A 23,556-nucleotide genomic window follows, 5' to 3' on the forward strand; every position below is an offset into this window, starting at 1 on the left:
TACCTGTTTCTTTGAAATGCTTTAATTAGCTTTGGTTCCCATGGTAACAGTTCATTAAGCAGTCGTAACAACGTACCATGCAATTCCTTTACTGCTTGCTTCCGGTGGTACCATCTTCCCTGAAAACATAAATTCCATTTCTTTATCATTGTGTTAGACCTGAATCTTGTTAGATTTTATTAGTACTACAATAATCCTTGTACACTAATACAATATATGATGAAAGTAACTAGAAGAAAATAATAAGAAGTTTCAGAGTTACATCTACTCTTAAGCTATGTAAGACATTAACACTTTAACTTTTTTTTAAACTAGGGAGAGAATGTCCTAGATAAAAAAGCAATGCTGCAAGTATGCTAATTTTTTATAGGTCAAACTTAAAACTGAATCAGGATCCTGCAAACACACCATGTATTTAAAATTACTGAGGTGGGTAACTAGCATAGGTAGTAATCCATTCAGGTCAAGGAAATCAACCACATATGTAACTTTTCACAATCAGAGACAAAATTTCTACAGGAAATCTTACCTTAATCTCATTTATTTGTAAAAAAAAAAAAAAAATCTGTAATTTTCAGGGATAAAATCTCCACAGTTTTTGCATTACATTTTATTTGAAGTTCTAGATAAAGGGCTTATTTAAAAGAAAAGTTCTGCAAATTGGTCTTTTATGAAGCAACAGACTATGCAGCAAAGACCAGTTTTCCAGTGTAAAACTTTCAAGCTTTTAATTCAATGTATAATTAAAAATGGTGTTATTTTCAAAACTGATATATGTAATCTTACAATCTTGTATGAAAAAATAATGTTTTCCTAAATCAGGAAAGTATAAATGAGATAAAAGACACTGGGAAATAACAACCATGGTGCTGCAGAACTCACCCCTTAACACTCATAGATAACCCTTGTAAATATTTCTTCCCAAAACTTTATTCTGTAGTTCATTATATAAAAAAACGGAACAGTGCACATATATGTAACTGTTATAAAAGAGATGTGATGTACTCCAGTACTTCTGCCACACTACTAACTCTGCATTTTATATAAACGAGGATTTTAGCTCTTGACTTGTCAGAAAGGATGTAAAACAATGAAGAGACTATGATTCTGCAAGAAAAAGAAGGAAGACTTGGGAACTTACTTATTTCATATACATATTTAGCTTTTGACAGCTCTTATATCCTTCACAGCTTCCTGTGGTCTAGCACACCAAGAAACGTAAGGCAGGAAAATCTGGATAAAGCTTGCCATAGCTGCCTTTCAGCAGTCTACAAGAATGATCTTCCTAAGGACTTTTTACACATTTCAGCAGATCTCTCCAATGTACAGCAAGATCACTCAGGCTAAGCACTTGTTTGAAGACCAGGTATCTATTTTTTATAAACAATCATTTACATGTTACATAACAAACCAAATAGTTACTCCTTAATTCTTAAATTGAACGTACGAAAGCAAAGATTTTAAGTAGGATATTACACCACATTACCACATAATGATCACTGTGGAACACACAGACAAGTCAGCAAACTGTATTTTAACTTCCTTCACTTTTGGCCAGTCACATCTGCACATGTTACACACCGCAGCATAAAACCTTTCACTAGCCACTGCAACAGTAAACGGCCCTTGTGTTCACTGTAACCTACTGGGGCATCTGATATCATCTCCTAACGTCAGTAATCTACAAAATTAATTGTTAACATATGAAAGGATATTATGTGCACAGATTTTTCTTGTAAGATATAGAAAACATTTCATAGACAGCTTTAAAAGGATGAATTTATATACTACAGAGTACTAGTGGATTGTCTCAAACAAAAATCAAATAGCAAAAATAAACAATACCACCACTACTGTGATACAGAAATGCAGTACATGCAGTTGATACAGCAAAGATGATGTGTGAAAATGTAGAATTAAAAAGATATGAAAAATCACTACAGAGTAAAAACATCATGAAATTAATAATTTCTCAGAGTAACTGGCTAAGATTGCAGCTGAAATAGAAAAAAACCAGTATTTATGAGACATAAATACCAGGAGACTGGTAACTGTATCAGGCAGCCAGATACAAGTAGAACACTCAAGTCAAGGACAGACTTCAAGGCTATATTGGCTTCACTAACACTTCACAGAAGAACAACTATGAACAAATATAAGTCACTTTTCTCCTTGATTACAAAAATGAACAAAAAACCTAACCAATCCCCTCCCCTTGAATTCGAGAGCTAGCTCCTGTTGGAGGCCTATTCCTAGCAGTGTCCTCCATGGTTCAGTACTGTATTAACTTAATAATCATCAATGACTTAATAATCATCAATGAAGGGACAGAGGCCTCCTCAGTGAGTTAACTGATGACACAAAGCTGGAGAAGTGGCTGATACCCCAGAGGGCTGTGCAGACCTTTAGAGGGACCTTGACAGATTGGAAAGATGGGCAGAGCAAAACTGCCTGAAATTCAACAAAGGCAAATGTAGGGTCCTGCACCTCGGGAGAAATAACTCCAGACACCAGTTCAGGCTGGGGCTGACCTGCTGGGAAGAAGAAAGCTCTGCAGAGAAGGACCTGGGGGTCCTGGTGAACAACAAGATGTCCATGAGCCAGCAGTGTGTCCTTGTGGCCTGGAAGGCCAAGGGGGTCCTGGGGTGCATTAGGATGAGTACTGACAGCAGGTTGAGGGAAGTGATCCTGTCCTTCCACTCAGCTCTAGGGAGGCCACATCTGGAGTGCTGTGTTCAGTATAAGACAGACATGGAGCTCCTGGAGCTGTGGAGGGTAACAGATGAGGGGATCAGAGCACATCTCTACACGAGGAAAGCTGAGGGAGCCAGGCCTGTTCAGCTAGAGAAGAGATGACTGCGAGGGGATGCCACCAATGCTTATAAGGGAGGGTGCTGAGGGGATGAAGCCAGGCTCTTCTTGGTGGTGCTAAGCAACAGGACCACAAACTGATGCACAGGAAGTTCTGCCTGAACATGAGGAAGAACTTCTTTACTGTGTGGGTGACCAAGTACTGGAACAGATTGCCCAGAAAGGTGGAGTCTCCCTCACTGGAGATATTCAAGAACCATCTGGACACAAATTCTGTGCCATGTGCTCTGGAATTACTCTGCTTGGGCAGGAAGGTTGGACCAGATGACCCACTGTGGCCCCTTCCAACCTGACTCATTCTGTGAATTTGTGAAAAATAGCACCCACTGGATATAGTTTCTGGAAAACTATACATTTTACTGTAAATTTCAACGTAAATTTTATAGCAACATAATTTTTAAATATGTAAATTATTTCCCTTTATCCAATTATTCATCATTCTTACTTGGGTTTTGGAGTTAACAATAAACCTGTTAATGGAAACATAGACAAATTTAAGCCATGAGAAGAATCTTCTCTCCCCAGAAACAAGTCAAGACAAAACAAATATATGTCAAATGGCATTCTTCTAAACTGAAGTTCAGTTGATTTTCTGCGCAAACATGCAAGATCTCTGCAGAGGTCAGAAGCTATTATTCCTTTAAATATTAAATAGTAAAAAAAAAAAAAACATGAAAAATGTATCTATAACCTTAAGACACATCACTACAAAACTTAGCATTTCTTTTCTTATGCAATTTCATTCTCTAACACAGTCTTGTGGTTTTTTTCCAGAAGAAGAAAAAGGGCAAATCAATAACTCAGAAAGCTATGACTGAACTCCCTACTTACACAGCTGCCTAATAACTTCTATACATAATAGGCTTGCTTTTACAAATGTTTGTTTTGCAGATTCTCAGAAATACCAAATGATAAAATGTAGGAGATTAGTTATAAACTGAAGCCTAGGAGGTTCAGGCTGGACCTATGACGGTATATTTGCATCAGAAACATACAGCACTTGTTACCTGGGAGAAGAGGCCGACCATCATGTGGCCACAACCTCCTTTCAGGTAGTTGTGGAGAGCACTAAGGTCTCCCCTGAGCCTCCTCTTCTTCAGGCTAAACACCTCCAGCTCTCTTAGCTGCTCTACACAGGTCTTATGTCCCAGACCCTTTGCCAGCTTCGTTGCCCTTCTCTGGACACGCTTGAGCACCTCAATGTCTTCCCTGTAGTGAGGAGCCCAGAACTGAACACAGGATTCCAGATGCTTTGATTCCTACCAGTGCAAGTACAGGGGGACAATCACTTCCCTGTCCTGCTGGAGACACTACTTCTGATGCAGGCAAGGATGCCATTGGCCTTCTTGGCCACCTGGACACCACTGGCTCACGTTCAGCTGCTGCTGACCAGCACCTCCAGGTGCTGGGACACTTTCAGCTACTCCTCCCCCAGTCTGTGGCGCTGTCTGGGGTTTCTGTGACTCAAGGGCAGGACAGGACACTTGGCCTTGTTGAACCTCACAGCACTGGCCTCAGCCCATTGATCCAGTCTGTCCAGATCCCTCTGCAGAGCCTTCCTACCCTCCAGCAGATCAACATTCCTGCCCAGCTTGCCGTTGTCTCTGAAATGGCTGAGGGTGCCCTTGTCCAGATCATTGAGAATGATATTAAACAGAATTTAGTTACCATCTTGTTCCAGGTAGTAGACAAACAAAACAAGACTTTTTTTCTGGAAACACAATACAGGGTTAAACAACAGGAAAATAAGAGAAAAGAAGGCCTAGACAGAGGACAAGTATAAAATGTGACTTTGAGCTATGTCAAGTTACAAGTAAATTTTAAAAATGCAAACATAATACAAATACGTTTTAGAAATATGCTGAATGTTTCCATATAAATGCAAAGAGACATTCAACACATTCTCAGCTGAAAACTTACCTTTTAAAACAAGGTTTCTGACATCCAGAGCAGCCAGGAAATGGTGACTCCACTCTCTGTGACTGATGCCCCAACATACACTATTCTGGCATACTCATCATGGAATCCCAAAGCAGACTGGAGCCAGGATATTGATATAGGGGGTAAGGACTGAACTTTATATGGGAGTTTTTGTTTTGCTTTTAAATAAACACACACACAACACCACAATATTTTGCAGTTTTATAAGATTTTCTGTCATCTTTACTTTATATTCCAGGGACATAAAGTAAAGAAAATTAGTAACCTTATAAAACCATGCAATATTGTTGAAAGGGGGTGGTGGTGGAGGGAGAAAACTTACCCTTAATAGGCCTGCTCCATTCTGCAGCGGGGTTCTGTGGTATGTGTGACATCACCAGTATAGCGTTTTCTAGTGATGTCACACAGAGAGGGAGTTGGTGATCTCCAGCTGCTTTGGACATCAGATACCTAAAGAACAGAGATCAATAACTTCTTTAATTCAGATATGGATTAACATTGAATGTTCTTAAATCCAATTTGTAGGCCACATACTAGAATTTCAGACACTTCCAGTTTTAACTGAATAAGAATGCATGATGAGAGTCAATATTCATAATATGCAAATTCATCTATTAGTGACAGTGTTTTAATTTTGAAAACGCTTAGTTATATTCTACAGTAAAGGTTCCTGAAAATCAGTACCTTGTATTTTACCTTCAGCAACATCATTCTGAATATTATAAATATATATCAAAAGCTAACCTATGATGTTATTTGAAGACTGGGACTAAATATAGTCAGGAAGAATGGCTTGTAGTAAACTACAAAACAAATACACTCATGACATCTCTTAATTTTATTTTTGTGCATTTACCAGCAACTAATGAAAAGTCCTGAGACTTCAGTCGGCATACCCGTGACCGAGATATCTGATCACATCAAACTATATCATAAAATGGTATATTAGAAAAACAAACAACCAACAACAAAACCACAACAACCTTCTTGCAACCAAGACTGTCTTTGTCTCCTGATTTAGCTCACTACTATGAAATGGCTTTTTATTCAGATGTTTAGACATGTTCTAATTTTACTTAGGCAAAATTACTACAAAGTCATTGTTGTGTTGATCCATCTACCACATTCTTTTAAATATATAAACCACAAAAACATAGGGAAAAGTTTATTATCAGTATGATATTACTATTGTTTTGAACCTGATTCAGAACAGTGAAATTATCCAGCACTGACTGTCACTGAATTTTACTTTTCATGGGAAGAACTTCTAGTTATTAACTAACTTATACTTCTGTAACTCATGAAGAAACTGGAAGGATGTAGTATCTGAAACTATTTACAAAAAAAGCTGTCTTTTAAGTTGTTATGATCTTACTTAACTCCCACATAGCTGAATATTTAATCTTCTTAACTCTGGATACACAAGTACTTCTCCATTCTTCAGAAGAGCATCTTAATTTCAGCTGTTTTGTTAGAACTGTGTGCTGACAGGAATGCTTGAATTATTTCTTCAAAACAACAACTGACCAAAATCCAGTGCACTGTGAAATGTTCTGAATATACAGTAGTACCTCTATGACAAATATGTTCCAGATTAAATGTATGAGTACACATTCATCTCTGATGCAGAATCCACACTTTCACATTTGCAACTGTGGAAACATATGTGATGAAAGTGGCTTAAAAAAAGCTTGTTAGCATACATTTATTGGATGCTTAGTCAGCCGCACAAGGAAAGGCATGAAAGATCAAGACAAAAAAGTTTTGAAAAAAGTAGCCAAAAAAGACAGAAAACTGGAAGAGCTATGATAAACCAAAAACTGGGACAAAAGACAAATAAATATTTTGGAGAAGATTTCAAAAATTGAAGCCTAAAATTGGCATCACTCATTCATATTATACAACTAAATATTACAAAAGCTTCATATCTTCAATGTACAGGAAGCTACGTGGACGTAAATGTGTAAATTTCAGTCTCAAAATTCAACATTTTGGGCTCATATTTGTGTTTTTAAGAGATGCAGGGAAGCCACAGAGAAGCAATAACCAACTATTTAGAAATTACTAAAGTACCAAATAAATGTTTGGGATAAAGAATGGAAAAAGAGAATATGTTATATACACTACAGATGAAGATGCACAGTAACATAGAACCTAGGCTTAAATAAAAAGAAAATGTTTCAGTTGCAAGACTTGAAGCGCATCTATTAAAATTGTTATTTTAAGTATTTATAGGAATCTCTTTAAAGTTGCAAACCTGCAATTTAAACCTCCTGTACATCTGCACATACAAGTATCTGCACATACACAGATTCCTCAAACTATATAGTATTTTTTGATTGTGTGTACATTTATGTAAATATAGCAATGCTGAAGAAAACAAGTATAACTGAAATCTCTTTACATGCAAAAGTCTCAAGCATGGTACATAATTTCCTGGGGAGGGAGGAAGAGGTCAGGAGAAGAGGAAGGAGGAATCAGGAGAAGGAAGTCAACCCCCTCATAAAAATGGAAGATTTAACCCAATAATACATAGGCTTCCACGAGGCCCAAATGAGAAGACACAGTAAATTTTTCCACTTTATTGTTTATAAATATTGTTAAAAATATCAGTAAGAGACCTAACCTATTTCTGACGGTTACATGAATTTCTACTGAAGGGAAGTTCTTCTTGGAAGTCCCTGTAGAGTCTTATCTAAACAGTTTCCCTGGCAAATATTTTCAGACATATGATAGTATTGCCCATTTTTTCACTGAACAGAGAGGAGTATTTTATAAATTTCTTTTAATAAATGAACCATTTTGCATTATTTTTGTCATATATTAACATATTTTAAAATAAAATGTAGCAAATAAAAAAATCCAGAAAACAGTCTCTAACTTTAGATACTTACACCTTGTACAAACAAATTTAACAGCAGCTTGTTTGCAACGTCAAAAAAAGCAGACACGGAAAATATTATGTTCCATCCTGGATCAATGTATTCCTTTGATTAGCCTCATAAATTAATTTATGTCTGAGGTTCTAAATATTTCTGACCTGAACCCGTGGGTTTTTCTCTCTAAATTTTCAGGTGTTCTCTGAAATATGTATTTTTGCAGGAGATATTGACTTGAAGCTGCAGAAAACCTCGGCTTGCTTTCAGCCCTTCTGACTCACCTGCCTAAAACACCTATCCACTCCCACCCGTCCCAGGACTGTCTAATTTAACTGCCTAACCTCCAGGAACAATAGCAGAACTGAAAACCTTTATAAGGGAGCTTTTTACTTTTTTTATTATGAAGCCAAGAACACCAGGGTGTTACAGACCTCCATAAACAATAAAATCTTCAATGGATTTTTTTCAAACCCTAATTAGCTGTTAACATGGCTGGTGTCCTTTGACTAAGTAGTTCTCCTTTCCTTAACAAAGTTTGTCTGACTTTTTTCTTTATACAGGGAGAGAGTGGTCTCCTTCTCAGGAAGGTAATGCCCTTTATCCATTTTAACCTTCTCAACTTAGCTACAGGAATCCCAGGCTCCAGCCTCCCTTCTCACTCCCTGGACAGCAATTCATTTACTGATCATACTTGCAGGGAATGAGTCAAATCCAATGGTCCTACCAAAATAAAGTCTTGCATTTCAGTAAATAAGAAATCTTTCAATGCTCCTGTTCAAATTTTACATTAAAACACTCTTACTACGAAGTCAGCTTGCAAAATGGTATCTGCAAAAGAAGATTGAGGTTCATTATTTTATACAAGTACCTGCAGTCCTGTCACTTTAATACTACACAATGTCAAGAAGGGTTTGGGGAAAAAAAAAATTAAAAAAAATTTTTGCTACGATATGCAACAGTAAAGTACATACAAAAGGTCTGAAAAATGGCTTAATTAAGCGTTTCACACACACAAAGCAAAATGACTTCAGATCACAAGAGAAGCTGATTATCTGCAAGGCAGTAGGAAGATTTCCACTCATGCTGCAACTCCCACTGATTTGACCAGACACAGAAGACCTATGGAAAAATGGGATCCAAAATGTCAGAAACTCATAGTTGTTATCTTGCATACTGATCAGGACAGGAGGTGCTACTTTACCATCTCTTCTCATAAAAGAAACTTCATATATTAGATAGAAGTCTCTATGTTATCCTAAATATACTAGCAAAATGCTTCACTATCACGTTTGACAAAATAACAATAATAATTTTTATTATTATTTCTGCACTCCAAGTGTAGAATTAGGCTACTTTCCATGTCTTGATCAATTTGATAATTACAGCAAATTTCTAAGAGCTCACATTCAACTGAAGAGCCATGTATATTACAGCCTAAATTTTCAGCAAATAAGAGGTAAAAATACAATAAGATCTCAGAAGAATTTTTAGCCAGAAAGTTCTACTTCAGATTTATAATTGTCTACTCACTGTTTGTAATTTCCCACATGTAATTTCACACTATTTTTTTCTATTAATTCAATTTTTACTGCGTTTTCAGTCATACTATTTTAAAATTAGGGATTGTAACTTAGATATTCCTTAGGGAACCATTCTCTATCCTTTCACTAGACAGTGTACAGAACATTAGGCACAAGTCCTTTAAGTCTCCTTTCTGCACCTTTCACTTTCTGATTTCCTGTCAAGCACTCAAACAAACAGTAAGTCTCACTAATTTGATTTCTCGTCTTCTTCTGGATATGTTATATATAGTAGATATATTAAATATAATAAATAGAACTGTTTAGTAGTTGAAGAGATTTTCTTTTCCCCACAGATGCTCATTCCTGTTCTTACAATGACTGCTCAGACTCTGGCAGAATACAAGCACAGGTATTTGCGCAACTGCATGATAAACTGCACTAGAAAACTGATCTGGGTTAAAAAAACTCAGCAGCGGAAAAAGAGTAGTTAGGTTTACCACAGACTAACTCTCTCACCATGCAGCTGAACAAAGAATTTTGCTAGTCTCTCTCATGGGGTGGTACACAAAATAGAAGCTTCCAGAGACAGAGAGAGTAGGGACAACTTATTTGGCAGCAGTTTTGGCTTATGTCAGTTGAAAGCATATGTGAAATTGCAGTGTCACTTCAGAACTGTGGCTGGAGTTCAAGCACAGAGTTGAACTCTGTTCCAAGTTAAAGAACTGAGGTCAAATTTAATTCTCCTCTCTAAACAGTTACAGTGAACTAGCACTAAGCAAATCTCACAATTGGTACAACAAACTCACCAGAAACCAATCAAAAGAGCAAAACTTTTTAAAAGGAAAAATACTACTCATAACTAATTCAAAAGACAATACAGTGTACAAGAGTAAAGAAACAAACTGTCTTAATCAACAAAGCAGATTTATGACTTCATTGTTGTGGAAGAAGCTTTTTGAAATGTTCACACTTAAAATTACCCATGGCTTTCCATTACATAACTCTGTTCTAATTTGCTTTTAACATGCCAAACAAAAATCATGTCATTTGTTGTCTCAAGCTGATGTTCTGAAACGTGTCATATACAACCAGTCCAACTACCTATAAAAAACTGTGGGAAAATAGTAAGTTTATTCATGTTAAAAACGTGTTACAGCACCGCTCTCTCATTATAGTCTCCACTACTGCCAAGTTCTGGAGAAGGAATTCCTTTTATGCACTCTAGAAAGGTCTTCTAGGAAACAAAAGGGAGGTTAGGACTAAGAAAAGGTTATATTTAAAAGTGTTACTATCAGTTAGACAAGCTGTATTTCTAATGTGTATTAGTAATTAATATAACATTAAAGCTTGCCTTGAGGGTTTTTCTCAGCAGCATGTGCTAGCAACTACTAAAACTGAAATTACTAAGGGGGTTAGCTGTGAAGAAGATTCCTATGGCTCTACCCAGGTCACTACTGCAAACAAAAATCAATAAAGTTACCATGAAGTAGTAAGAACATCACCATCTTTGGGTCAAAACAAGAAAAAAGTCCATGAACAGCATATATAAATACCATCATATTAAAATAAGCTTTCACATTAGGTCCTACTTCCATTATCAAATTAAAACAATGTTTTACTTAATAGTCAGAAAAACTGAAAAAACTTGATTCTAGATGCTTCTGAAACTGCTACTGTCATTTGGTCAGGGCTGAAGAATAAAAATCTGGGTTTTCTCCAATTTTTCTCCTAACATAATTGCAAATAGTATTAGACATCATAAGTGATATCCTAATGACTTTCCTTACAAACTGAAACCTAAATTTAGCATGTCAAATTTATGATTATTCATCTAATTTAATATCTTTCAATTTGCATGTTTGAAAGGAAAACATGAAACTTCCCTAATAATTATGTTTTTAAAGATCAGTATTTAACTTTACTGTTTCCTCATAATCACTTCCTCAGCAATTAATCCTAACTCTTTTTCTTTACGTAAAATTTCTAACAACAAAAGTGTTTAGAGACCCAGAATCACAATCTGATAGGTCTATACAAGCACAAGAAAGACTGTCCTTACCTCACAACTTCCGAATGCTGAATCTTAACTCCCCTGCACTTAAGTGTTTGGTTTTTTTAAGACAGTGCATTAGAACTAAACATAGTATTCCTGCTGAAGTCATGCAACTTACTTACATAATGACATTATCAGATTTCAGTTCAAAGAGCAATTATGACATATTTAGCATTTGTCTACCCTTGAAGAAATCTTGTTCATACAGTTTTACTAGCAGACTAAAAGCCTCACCTACACTAAGATTATAGAAATGCTGTAGCATACTCCCATTTTTTGGCTTTTTCTTCTATTGTTGACATAACCTTTCTGATAACCTCTTGACATTTTTACCATAAAACCAATTTGCAATTTAGTAGCTGCAAAATAATTTCAAGATAAGGCTGGTTTTACTCCCTTGGATATTTTAACAATTATTATGCTGAGTGCACATAAATTTGTCTTTCTGAGTCCTAATTTATATTGCCTCTTTCCTACATGTCTCTCCTCTATTTAAAAAATCTATTCTTAAATTGTTTCTGCATGCGACTGTAGACATTCACGTGAATTAAAAGCAGCCTAGTTTCTAAGGTTTAGAAAAGCAACATTTTTATCTACCACCTTTTATAGAAATGCCATGGAAATGCCTAGTTCAATAAACAGAACTACAATGAAAAAAGTAAGAAGAATTCACTAAAAAGGGGAATTTAAATGAGTACTTTTCATGTATTTAAACTTATCTAATTAAATCTTAATTAAAATCACTGCCTCTTACAAAAGCCAAAACATATTGGATTCTCTTGTCTAACCGTTACTCATTTGTGGTTTTCAGCTGCACAGACTGAGTGATCCAGCGTACATTGGTAAAATTTGTGTCTCAATCTGATATCAAAAGCCAGACAGCATGTTTACTGGTACAACCTACTTTATTAAAAATTAAAGAAAGCCAATTTTAATAACTTACTTGCAAACAAAAGGAGTTAGGAACCCCAATGAACAATATAGGAGTCAGCTTACTGGAAGTTCTGATCACTTCTGCATAGGCAGATACGAGAATTCTATCCTGTAATTGCTTGTTGGTAAGGATTTGTCCTCAGGGCAGAATGTTAACATGTTTAATAGAAATTAATTACTCCTGCTAAGGTATTGCCACTATTGAAATTTATTTTGGCAAAAGTGTTAACACAGTTACTGAATTCACTTATAAAAACATTGAGAACACAGCACTACATACAGGAAAGACTAAAATTACCGTCTCTAGGTATCAACCATATGAGGCTTTATGCAGTTATTGAACAGCATAAAAATCTTCAGTTGAGAGGCCTCAGTAAGTAACTAGCACTGTTTTATATCCATGCAAGAGAAAGCTGTTAAGGTCACATACCGATTTCTTTTTAATGTCCTCCAGATCTTTGAGTTCATTCTCAATCTTTGTGATTAATTCCCTGAGTTCATCAAGATTAGTGCAAATAAGCTAAAAAACAAATGAACACAAACACTCGGTGATGGGGGACTTGGAAAACATACAACGAAGTTAAATAAAATGTAAAAGCACGGTATTACTTAATGCTACCATTTGATTTTTATTTTCTTACAGCATTTTTAAAAGTTTTTTTTAAAAAAAAAAGCAGGACTTGTTGAAAGCAAGAAAATCTAAAAGACATAAATCATATCTCCACCTGTAAGCTTCCATTTCAACATGTAGGTATTTTCTTAAAACTTCTGTGAATGACAACTACCACATTTGTCTCAAGTGCAGTAATGAGTTGGAACATCTTTGAGTTCCAAACAGCTCCCTGGTGAATTAAAGTATACTAGTTTTGGAGTATTCTGTGCTTATAATATTTGGCACTTGTTACAACTTTTTCCTGGACATAGCTTTACATATTGACACAGAGTATTCCATTCTTGGAGGTGTTCAAGACACATTTGGATCTGGTGACATGGTTTAGGGGTTACAGTGGTAGTGCTGGGTGCTGGCTGGACTGGATGATCTTGGAGGACTCTTCCAACCTTGCTGATTTATGATACTAAGGTAACCTAGTTATCTACCAGATCTACCTATTTGTGTGTGTTTTGGGAAAGCATTATATTCCTATTCCTGACTTTAAAATCAGCTTTTTTACATTTCTCCTTTCAGGAAATGGATGCTATCTTCTTGAAAAAAACATAAAGCAAAAGTAATCTTTATATTTTGTCTTATCATCATTTAGGTCAGTTTAAGACTTCATAAACTGGAAATTATTACAGTGTTGGGTTCTTGCAGGTTATTGTATGTTAAGACTTGCTTTTTCTGAACACCCTTGGATGAAAATCTTTTCATTATTACTGAAAATGTGTTAAAATAATTAAAGAAAATTAAAAAATTACAATAAAAGAAACAACTGTGCAGTTTTAGATTTGTAGCAAAGTCATATTAAAAAAAGTCTTTGTTTCACTATTAAAACATAGAACTGGCACTTTTTGCAAAAGATGCATACTGATTGGGAAGTAAGTGTTTCTGAAACTTCTCTCACATGGTTAACATTTCCCACCTTACAGAATGAAGCCAGTGTTTTGAAGGAAAGATGAAAAGGACAGTAATAACAAAGTGTAGTGTATTTTGTATGATCACTTTCTTATGGAATCTAGATCATATTTCTCCTAATGAGATACTTATTTATGTTTCAGTGTTCTTTGCTCCTTGTTGTTGTAGCCAAAAAATTAAGAATTTTATTAGAAAGTGTTAGACATAGAATTTATGTATTTTAGACTAAGTATTTTAAAAGGACTTAAAAAAAGACTTGGTGGAACTAAGCAATTCCATTTCCTGTGAACAACACTGCCTTTCTAAATTGTTCTATGTTTTACATGGGTAAGTTAACATGAAGGCAGGTACTGATGTTACAATTTAATCATTTTGTCACATTCTGATAGCTTACTGGTAGTTTCACATATGGCTCTTGAAAAACGTGTCTTCTAATCACCTATCATAATCTCAGGAGAAAAAAAATTTCCTTTATAAAATGTTAGGCATTATAAGTGTTAAAATTAATTGTACAATTAGCTCCTGAATATTTTTGTTAAAATATTTGATTTTAATGTATAATTTGTGTCACTGCACATATCAAAAGATTTATTAATACTTAATTTACTCAAGTTATGATTTTCAGGTATGGGATCTATACTTAAATACAGAACCTAATATTATAAAATAAAGTGTCTTCTGGTTGGTTTGGCGTTTTTTTCTACATTTGTAGGCTGCAGGCACATGAAAAATATTATACATTTTCATTTATTAATTTTCATTCCAAAAGAACTGATGTTTAGATGAGAATAGCAATATACCTGTGGTTATATCCTCCCTGCATATCTCACGGGGCCTGTATATGCTTAAGCTGTTTTATCAAATATTTAAAAAATATACTTGTTACTTCAAACAGTTACATAAGTTCATAAAGTTTGGCTATCTGTGTATGTGGGAAAAGTATATTGAAGCATACATTACTAGATCCCAAAAGTCTTAATATTATTCCAAATATAAGTGTTTTAATATTTGCAAATACTTCTAACAGTCACACCAATCCTGTTGGTCCTCTTGAAAAAGGCAGGTTAAGTTGTTAAAAAGTTCCCTCATAAGATTAAACTGCTCAATACTAATCAATCTGAGCCTCACCTAAACCAGATATAACTCCTAGCTTTGAACAAAAGAGCCAGAAGTATTATGTTACATTTTGAGTTTTTACACAAATAAATATACACTTAGATAGATATGTAAATGCATGTACATTTTACCATGATTAGCTAAAAGGCTGGGCTAACTTTTAAACACACTACTTAAATGCAGTAGTTTAATATTGTAATAAAAGGACTTCTAACCTAACTGCATATATCCATGGCGTGCAGGTAATGTGCTTGGAAAAATAAAATTTTTAGACACTGCATCAATTTTTTGGAGCTGCTAGGGAACATTTTAGTCACTACTGTTACAATACAGACAAAAGATAGATTACACTTAAATGTCAGTCATTCCTCATTATTGAGTGTTACTAACCAATTTTATCACCAGAAATTCTACTAGCTCCATCTGAAACACATAATCAGCAGCAGCAGGTTGCAATAAACTGATTTGGTGTGAGTGTTTCAGAAAACAGTTATGATTTAATGTGGGTCAACTCATCAAAATAGCACAGATTGCTTTCTGAAGAAAAGAAAAAAAGCCAAACAAGAACTTCAATCCAAAGCAGGCATGCATACATAAATAGCAACTCAGAACTGAAGCACTTTAACACTTCTTCTACAGCACCATAAAACCACATTATCATAATTAATACTCTTGGTGCTCTCTGGCCCTGAAGTCACATACAGACAAGCAATAAAAGTTCCAAGCAAGGTGAGCATCGTTGCCTGTAAATTTTTTGCAAGTCCTCCAGTGAACCAAGATGGATTTCAATTAAAGAACCTCATTGTCACACCCCATACAAAACCCACATAATTTTATCCCAGAAAATTGTATGTACCTTAAAAATTTAATTAACAACTCCTAGCTTTTATAGGTTTTATATAGTAACAGATATATCTGGGATCCTAAAGAACATTGTGGAACAGTGTGCAAGCTGCACTTAATAAAAATGCTAAAACATTCTTTACCAAGAAAAGGTGAAATGCGCTTTTAAAAATACTATCAGGTTAAGCCTCTTAAACTAAAAGAAAGATTTCCAATATCTCTATCAGAAACAAAAGGATTCAGATTTCAAGTGCTTAAAACAAAAATTAAAATAATTTACCTGAAATTCTGGTATGGTAGACTTTCTGACACCCTTCCTCTTCTTTGTGATTGCTTTTTTAGTAAGCGATTTTTTTCCTTGTAAGATTAAAAGAGAAAAGCTTCATAATGCTGTTTGTTGTACTTAATTAATAAAACCAAGTTATATACAGACTTGAAAATTAAACTGTAAGCTTACAATAAGTCATGTAAACATGATGAATCAGACCTAGGCTCAGTAAAAGCAAACATTAAACAGGTATCTGTGTAGTGCAGTCTTTCGAGGTTGGGGGAAGGAAAAAAAAGAAAAAAAAAGAAGAAAAAAGAAGAAAAGGAATAAACCCAGTGCAATTCCAATAATACAGCACCTAAAAATTTCAATCACAAAGGAAACATTTACACCACTCTTCTGAAAGGAGTGAAATCCAGAACTTAAGGCACAAACTTAAGAAATATTGCATCTTACCTGCAAGATTTGTTCTCTGACATTGTAAAGCGAATCACACATTAGGATCTGGGATCTCTGTACCATATAGTAAAAAGATACCCTCAAAGCACAAGCAATATCTAGAAATCCCTGACTGAACATACTGAAGTTACCAATGAAATCAGATTACGGATTTGTTTTTTCTGGCTGCAGCAAAACCTAACAGTTTTAGAAGAAACCAAACACCTTTCTATAATGCAGTTTACACCCATCTGTGCTATATAAGAACAGGCATGTACAAAAAAATCCCTTTAAAGGTAAGGCAGGTGCTTTACTACCTACAGTGTCAGAGCTCTGACATTCATGTCTCAAATCAAGTAGTTATGTCACTAACCAATATACGCCGGACAGGAGAGCCTCTTATATGGTTATTTCTACATTCATACAGTAAATTGAAATAAAATCACTTTTAACTTGCTCACTCAGGCCAAGACCATCATTCTAACATTACTACTGTGTTCACATTTTGGAGTCTTAAAAAAGAGTTACAGACCTTAAACAAAAAAAGAACTTGAAAAAAAAATCACAAAATGTGGAATTTTTTGTCAACTAGCATAATTACTGGTACTTGGTAATAACACAAGCACAGATTCATTCAATATATATATTAATGAAAATATTGGTAAATATTGCATTTAGCTTTTTCATAACACACGTTTTCTTGTGCGGGCAAATGCAGAAGTACATTTACATACAACTATTCCTAGGCATCCATTCTATTCTATAGATGCCTAGGTATCTCTATTTTCATTTATTATACTATGAGTTTCATGATCATCTTACCTGAAGCTGAAATAAACACACTTAAAGGGCAAGGCACAGGGCTTGAAGAATCTAGAGCTGAAACTCCACATTAAATCAAACTATATAAAAAACACTAAACCAGCCTAGATTTGAAAATCCCCATACTGAACACATTAAAAAATTTAAAGAACCCTCAATTACTAAAAAGAAACACATATTTCACACTAGAGAACAAGTGATAAAACAGAGAAGCATGTTTATTAGAACAACCCAAACAACCCGACAAGGGGCAGATAAGTTACCATTTTTGTTATATACTTAATGGATACAGTTGCATTGAAAACATAATTGCTACTACTGAGAGCACTGCTGTCCACTTACTCAGCTAAAGTAGACACTTATAACCTTTCTTGACAAATTGACTCAAAAAGAAGTCTAGTCGTTCCTTGTTATAGCCCTGTAAAAAAATGTTATCTGGAAAGAATATGAAAAGATAAAAAAATATGGCAGCTAGACTGTCTTGCTTCCTTACAAAAAGGAAGATTTGAATATGTTTAAAAGGAAATTTTCACTTTACTTGAATATTTTTACATACTTTTCAACAAATGTTTACTTGGATATTTTCAGTGCGTGGTGCAGTCTGATTTATGATGCACTGCACTTCAAAAAATAACAGTTAACAGAAATACTCTCTCTCTTTTCCCCAATATATCCTTGTGACAAAGAGATAGAAAACTGTTAGAAAGAATAATAAACAATTAAAAAACCAAGGAAGTACTTGCCCATAATCATAAGTAAAGTAAGTATTTCAAATAGCTTATATTAATTCCTTACCAGATGAAGTAATGTTTTTGACAGCAGCCAGATCTCAGTGACCGTACATTTCAGAGTATACTCGACGTGCAAATATATTTAATTGCTGACTAACAACAATCAGTTAGAAAAACTTAGAAAAATCTAAGATAATGAAAATAAATATTTCTAATAAGGAATCTTTTCAGCTCATCTATTCAATTCAACACAGCCTGCTCCCTTCCCATCCCCCCAGATTCCACCTTTTACTAGCCATATTTTATAAAGCATGTAGAAAGAGTTCTACACACAGACAAAATAATACACCAATTTCAGTACAAAAGTTTTCAGAGAGGGAAGGGTAACAGCGGTTCAATAATCTGATTTCCATCTTAAGAGATCTTCAAGTTACATCTGACCTGCTCTGGTATTCATCTCAGTTCTGCTCCAAACAAGGAATCAGAGCAGATGACCTCCAGATGTTCCCTCCAACCAGCATTTCTACAGTGTGTGACCTTTTAAAAAAGTCTGCCTTGCCCAGTACACACATATTATTAACAAACACATAGGAATCACTAACTCAGGACTGCACTGCTCAGAAGGAAGACAAAGCAAACAATAGTTTTGCCCAATCAATTTTGTTACCTTTCTCCACAATCAGGTAAGACTTAAATGAGAAAAACACTCTCCATCAAAACAAATAAAGAGTTTCCCAAACTAAACCAAGAAATCCAAAGAAAATCATGATCTTGAAACAGTTGAAGAGGCCTTCTCCCTCAACAGTTGGAAGTATACGAAAGCTGTTGTTAGCCCTATCATTCTGAGGCACTAACAGTGGCCTCCCTATCCAGCAATAGCTACATTAAATTATGTTTACTCAGACAAGTGTTTGATAAATATTTTATAAATACTGATAAATAAATACTGATTTATTCTTATTCCTTTTCCACTATTGGGCAATACTTGTGATAAAGATGAAAGTTTTACTTCTTTTTTATATAAAGTTCAATTTCAAATATAGCCAACACTTCTTAAAAAAAAAAAAGTGCTTTATTTATTACCAGGATTATAAAAAAAACATTACTAGATTAAAACAAACAAACAAACAAACAACTGGTTTGTATTCAAACATACACATCAAAATTATATTGAAAAACATACTTAGCTGCAAATAGCACTGTTCTAAAGCTAGGAACTGTCAGCCTATATATATTATTGCTGTGTAACTTTTACATTCACTCACAAACAATTTACTGTCCAACAATTACTAATTATGTCTCCCCACTTCCCTTTCCAACAGGCTCCATATTTCAGCTTGTTTTCAGTTCAGAGGGGAAGAGACTGAGACATCCTGTACCTGAAATGGAAGTTGTAACTATCGTTCCTTTTCCCCTCCCGCACTGCAGGAGAGGATCAGCTCTTTTTATACCACCTCCAGCACTCACAGCTAAGCCACTTCTGATGCCAGAGAGTGGACAACTACAGATGTCCCAGGTCATTCTTTTCATGTGCAGTAAATGAATCAGGACTGTACAACGAATACAGAGTACTTTTCTTTCTCTACCAGAGAATAAAGGGAAAATACTCAATCACTTTATTCTTCAAGCAAACCATAACAAAGCTTATCCTAATTTAAACCATAATTCAATTACCTGTGTATATAAACCGAAATTATTTATTGACTTGAAGTAAAATTTCTCTCCAGTAACGTGACCAACCTATGCCTACAGTTGGCAGCATCAGAGCCCAAAAACTCAATTTGCACATTTTCTGACTTTACCTGCTGAAACAAACTACTTGCATATTAAATTGAAACAAGAGCACTGTCAAAATGCATACGCTCTGCAGTAAAGAACAGTGCAGTTGTGAAACATTTTAGCTAACACGCCATTGTTTTGTCTGAATGAAAACAAACCTCTCTCGCAGCAGAAATGCAGCAAAACACGTTTTCCACAGTAAACTTACTTAAGCCACCCTGTACTTATCTGCCAAAAAAGCTGAAAACTGTGTTCAGCAGACACAAGCAGCATTCACTTGGATACTGCCTTGTCCACTCAGTGTTTGGTGCCTGAAGGACAATGAGGGCAGAAACCTGTATAGTGAGTATTAGAATAAACCAATATCTGAGGTTAGTGAAAGCACTGAACACAAAACATGCTATTCTGAGAAAAGCTAATTTCAAAGCAAGTGAACATCACAATAGAAAGCACTGAAATATTTTTATTGTTTATAACACTGTACTCTAGATTTCATGTATGATTCAGTCTCAAAGTAAAGACAGAGCTTTTTATAATAAATAAGTAAAACTAAACCAAATTAAATGTGTGACATAATTTCTTACATCACTGCTTCTTAATTTAAGAAGCTAATTAATGCCAAATTGATGGTGATCACAATAGGTAAGGCAGAAGAAATATCACTTCCCTGACTCAATACTGTTTTGAGTTAACCTCTAATCTCAACTACAAATCCCAAGAGACTGGATTATTTCATACTTTTGACTGATAGTTAAGAGGTTGGTTTTATTGATTTTCATTCTCCATGCTTATAATTGTCATCAAGTCATTTTTAAACAAATTGCTGAAAGTAAAAAACAAATCTAGATCCATAGATCTTGGAACACTTCTGTTGTAAGTTTCACAGGAAATCAACATTTTACTAACCAAGAGCCCCTTAGCCAACTCTGTGAAAATTCTTAAATGTTAAATTTAAGTTCAGTAGGTCCAAGAGATGTCTGGCTGCCACAGGTTTTCCTTCCAAGCCAAAACAAACTCCACAGATGTTATTACTGAATAGATGTGTAAGCAACTAACAAGGCAGCATAACAACTAGGACCTGAAAACTAGTTACAAGCATCCAAAAAACACTCTAGGGAGATTAAATACAACCAAAGCATAAGCCTTCTCAAGTTAGTCTTGCCATCTGAGGGTGAAGGAGGGGAAACAAAAAAATTAGAAATTCAGATCTCTTCTAGTACTACTTTAGAAGAATAAAAATGACAAAATACTAAGCCACTGGAATGTTCTCATAAATTTCTTCAGCAAGGACCTCTAAGTTGTTCTACATTAGAATCCTTTTGACTTGAAAACAGGAACGTTTTTACAGACCTAGTAAAACTTTTTATTATAAACTCAGATATTTGAGTCCTTGTGGCTTCCTGAAGAAGTAATATTAATCCATGCTACAAAATATAAAATGACAACAGAGAGCAATTTTAAATAAAAACTTATTTGAATAATATTTTTTTATAAAAAGGGAGTTTTTACTGCATATGCAGTCGGGTCTTATTACCCCAGATGGGGCAATGGACGTGTTTAACATCAAATACTAACTCCATAGTATTTGCCACAGTAAAACACAGTTAAGTTAGCCCCTTCCAACTGCAAGAATTTCTGTTTTCGTTGCATTCTAGGTGCAACTCCACCGTTCTCAAATTGAAGAATAGGACCTGTATCTTTCTGTCAACAAATCTGTATGACACATTTCATGCCTTTCAAAGATTTGGTAACTACTGAGGATGTCCTACTTCCTCTTTAGTCTCCTAATCTTCTATCCTGCTCCTTGCTCCCAACAACTCTTCCTTTACAAAATAAAATATGCTACAATCTGGAAAATGAAGCATCATGATAGGGTTTTGAAGCTTCCATGCTGACACAGCATATGCTTTTATAGAGTCGAAAGACCAAAACAGGTCTGGACAAGTGCATTAATAATGTAGATTTAAAGAACAATGTAGGGAAACCGTATAAAACCTCAATGGTGCATGTTTCTGAAGACACTGAAGCTTAATGAGAATTGTGTACCTTGTTACAACTTGGTGGAATAGTTCTCAATGTTTTCAACATGATTAACAAGCTGTTCCATATCTAGAGGCCAGACAACTCTACAACAAAGCTTTTACAACACCGAAGACAAAAGACTTCTGAAGATTAAACTCCCAAGGACAGTAAACCGGGCCCTACAAAATTGCTGCCAGGCCTTTTAGCCCATTTCTTCACATTCAAGCAACACTTGACTTCATACACAAGAAGTAATGGTACTCTAAAGAAATAAAATATACTGTGAAATGGACTTTGAGCAGTAAACTGCTGTGAATTTTTCAGAGCATGAGTATACAATTTACATCAAAGTTCTTCTAAAGTTCTGTGTTGTATTGTTGTTTTTTACACCAATTGCAATATAAAGAGATTCAACTTACTCCAACCTTTGCTTCAGGCCCATCACAGTTATTTCAAGCAGCCTCTGGTGACTCCTATTTTCTCAACCCTACAGTTATTCTAAATTTCATCCAATCCCTGTTTCAAACATGTAATCACAGGATTCTCATGCTTTTGTAGTGTGCCTTGCACTGAAACCTTTATTGCACCCCACAATTTACTTCAGCATAGCTGTCTTAGTCCAGATCCAACAAGCCTTATCACCATTGTCAAACTCTAATTCGAGATGTATAGTCTAATTTATCTAACTCCAGTAACAAAATCACATTTAAAAATGAATGCATAGCATGCAAGTTGTTTACAGAACTGTTCTGATTCTGTATTTCCACCTTATTCAGTACTACTCTGTTAATAATACTGACACAGAACATTGCCACAGTAATAACCACCATCTTCTTTCAAAGACAAAGATTCAGTGCAGTGGTTACACCTTTTCATAAATCGTAAGAAAACCTTGTCATTATGGCAAAGGTCATAACACAGCTGTGTTCTCCAGTAAGTTTTCCTCACAATAGTTCTGGGAAATTTTCAGCTAGAAAAGCTGCACAACCAGGCTGTATTCATGATGAGTACTACCACTGCTACAGCGAGCCAGGAGTGTGCAAATCATCTCAACAGAAATACAAACTGTGACTCAAAGTTACATTTAGCTGCCTGAGAGAACCAGTAAGCAGGAAAAAAAAATAATTTTGTTTAAAAGTAAGGAAAGGTACTCACTTTTACATTCCTGATGCTCTCTTCTACCCACTGCACTGTTTTAAGAATGTTGTAAAGAGTGATTATGGCCAGGATAAGACTTAAATGTCACTGTGAATTCAAACCAGGTTTTACCAAATCTCTTTTTCTGTTCTACACTGTAAGGGAATCTTTCAATGGAAGATTTTCATTTCAGCTGATCTTTGACGAATACTACTTAGCCTAAAACATTATGAAACACTACAGAACAACAAGGCATTAGCATGAATTGAATCTAATAGTATCCATTTCAGCCTAACAGGTACAGGATAAATGGACATTTAACAAGCATAGGAAGAATAGCTCTTTCTTGCAATGCTGTAAAGTTTTAGGAAAACTTTCTCCAGCAAGGTCAACTTGCAATGAAGGGTGGTCAAAATATGATGGAAAATGCCTCAGCATATTAAGAGATAAAAGACAACAGTTCTATAAACTAAAGAGTCCTTATTTGCAATTTGGGTTATTATTCATTTTGTTTCGTTTTAAGAAAAATGAAAACAGTGACACTTTTGGAGAGCTAACAGTTGCACAAGTGAACGTAAGATACATTAGTCCTGCTGAATATGACATATGAACTTCAGCTGCAACTTT

At 35.1% G+C, this 23,556-nt stretch overlaps 1 protein-coding gene across 14 annotated transcripts in view; it reads right to left on the reverse strand.

Annotated features, from left to right (window-relative positions):
* Nucleotides 1-23,556, reverse strand: part of KIAA2026 (KIAA2026 ortholog) — an 88,579-nt gene that overhangs the window by 52,812 nt on the left and 12,211 nt on the right. For 12 of the 14 annotated variants that reach the window (XR_003570921.1, XR_003570920.1, XR_003570919.1 and 9 more), the window contains exons 4-6: nucleotides 16,013-16,089; nucleotides 12,631-12,720; nucleotides 4-119 (exon numbers count right to left, since the gene is read on the reverse strand). Coding sequence is in view for 9 of the 14 variants with exons in the window: in XM_027881054.1 (XP_027736855.1) it covers nucleotides 4-119; nucleotides 12,631-12,720; nucleotides 16,013-16,089 (283 nt within the window). In the remaining 5 variants the exon portion in view is untranslated. The remainder of the gene's footprint in view (nucleotides 1-3; nucleotides 120-12,630; nucleotides 12,721-16,012; nucleotides 16,090-23,556) is intronic. The other 2 variants (XM_027881046.1, XM_027881047.1) reach the window with 2 other exon arrangements.

The sequence above is a fragment of the Empidonax traillii genome, unplaced genomic scaffold, assembly GCF_003031625.1.
Source record: "Empidonax traillii isolate 1590-97213 ecotype Southwest subspecies unplaced genomic scaffold, ASM303162v1 scaffold83:size2986645, whole genome shotgun sequence".
Taxonomy (NCBI): Eukaryota; Metazoa; Chordata; class Aves; order Passeriformes; family Tyrannidae; genus Empidonax; species Empidonax traillii.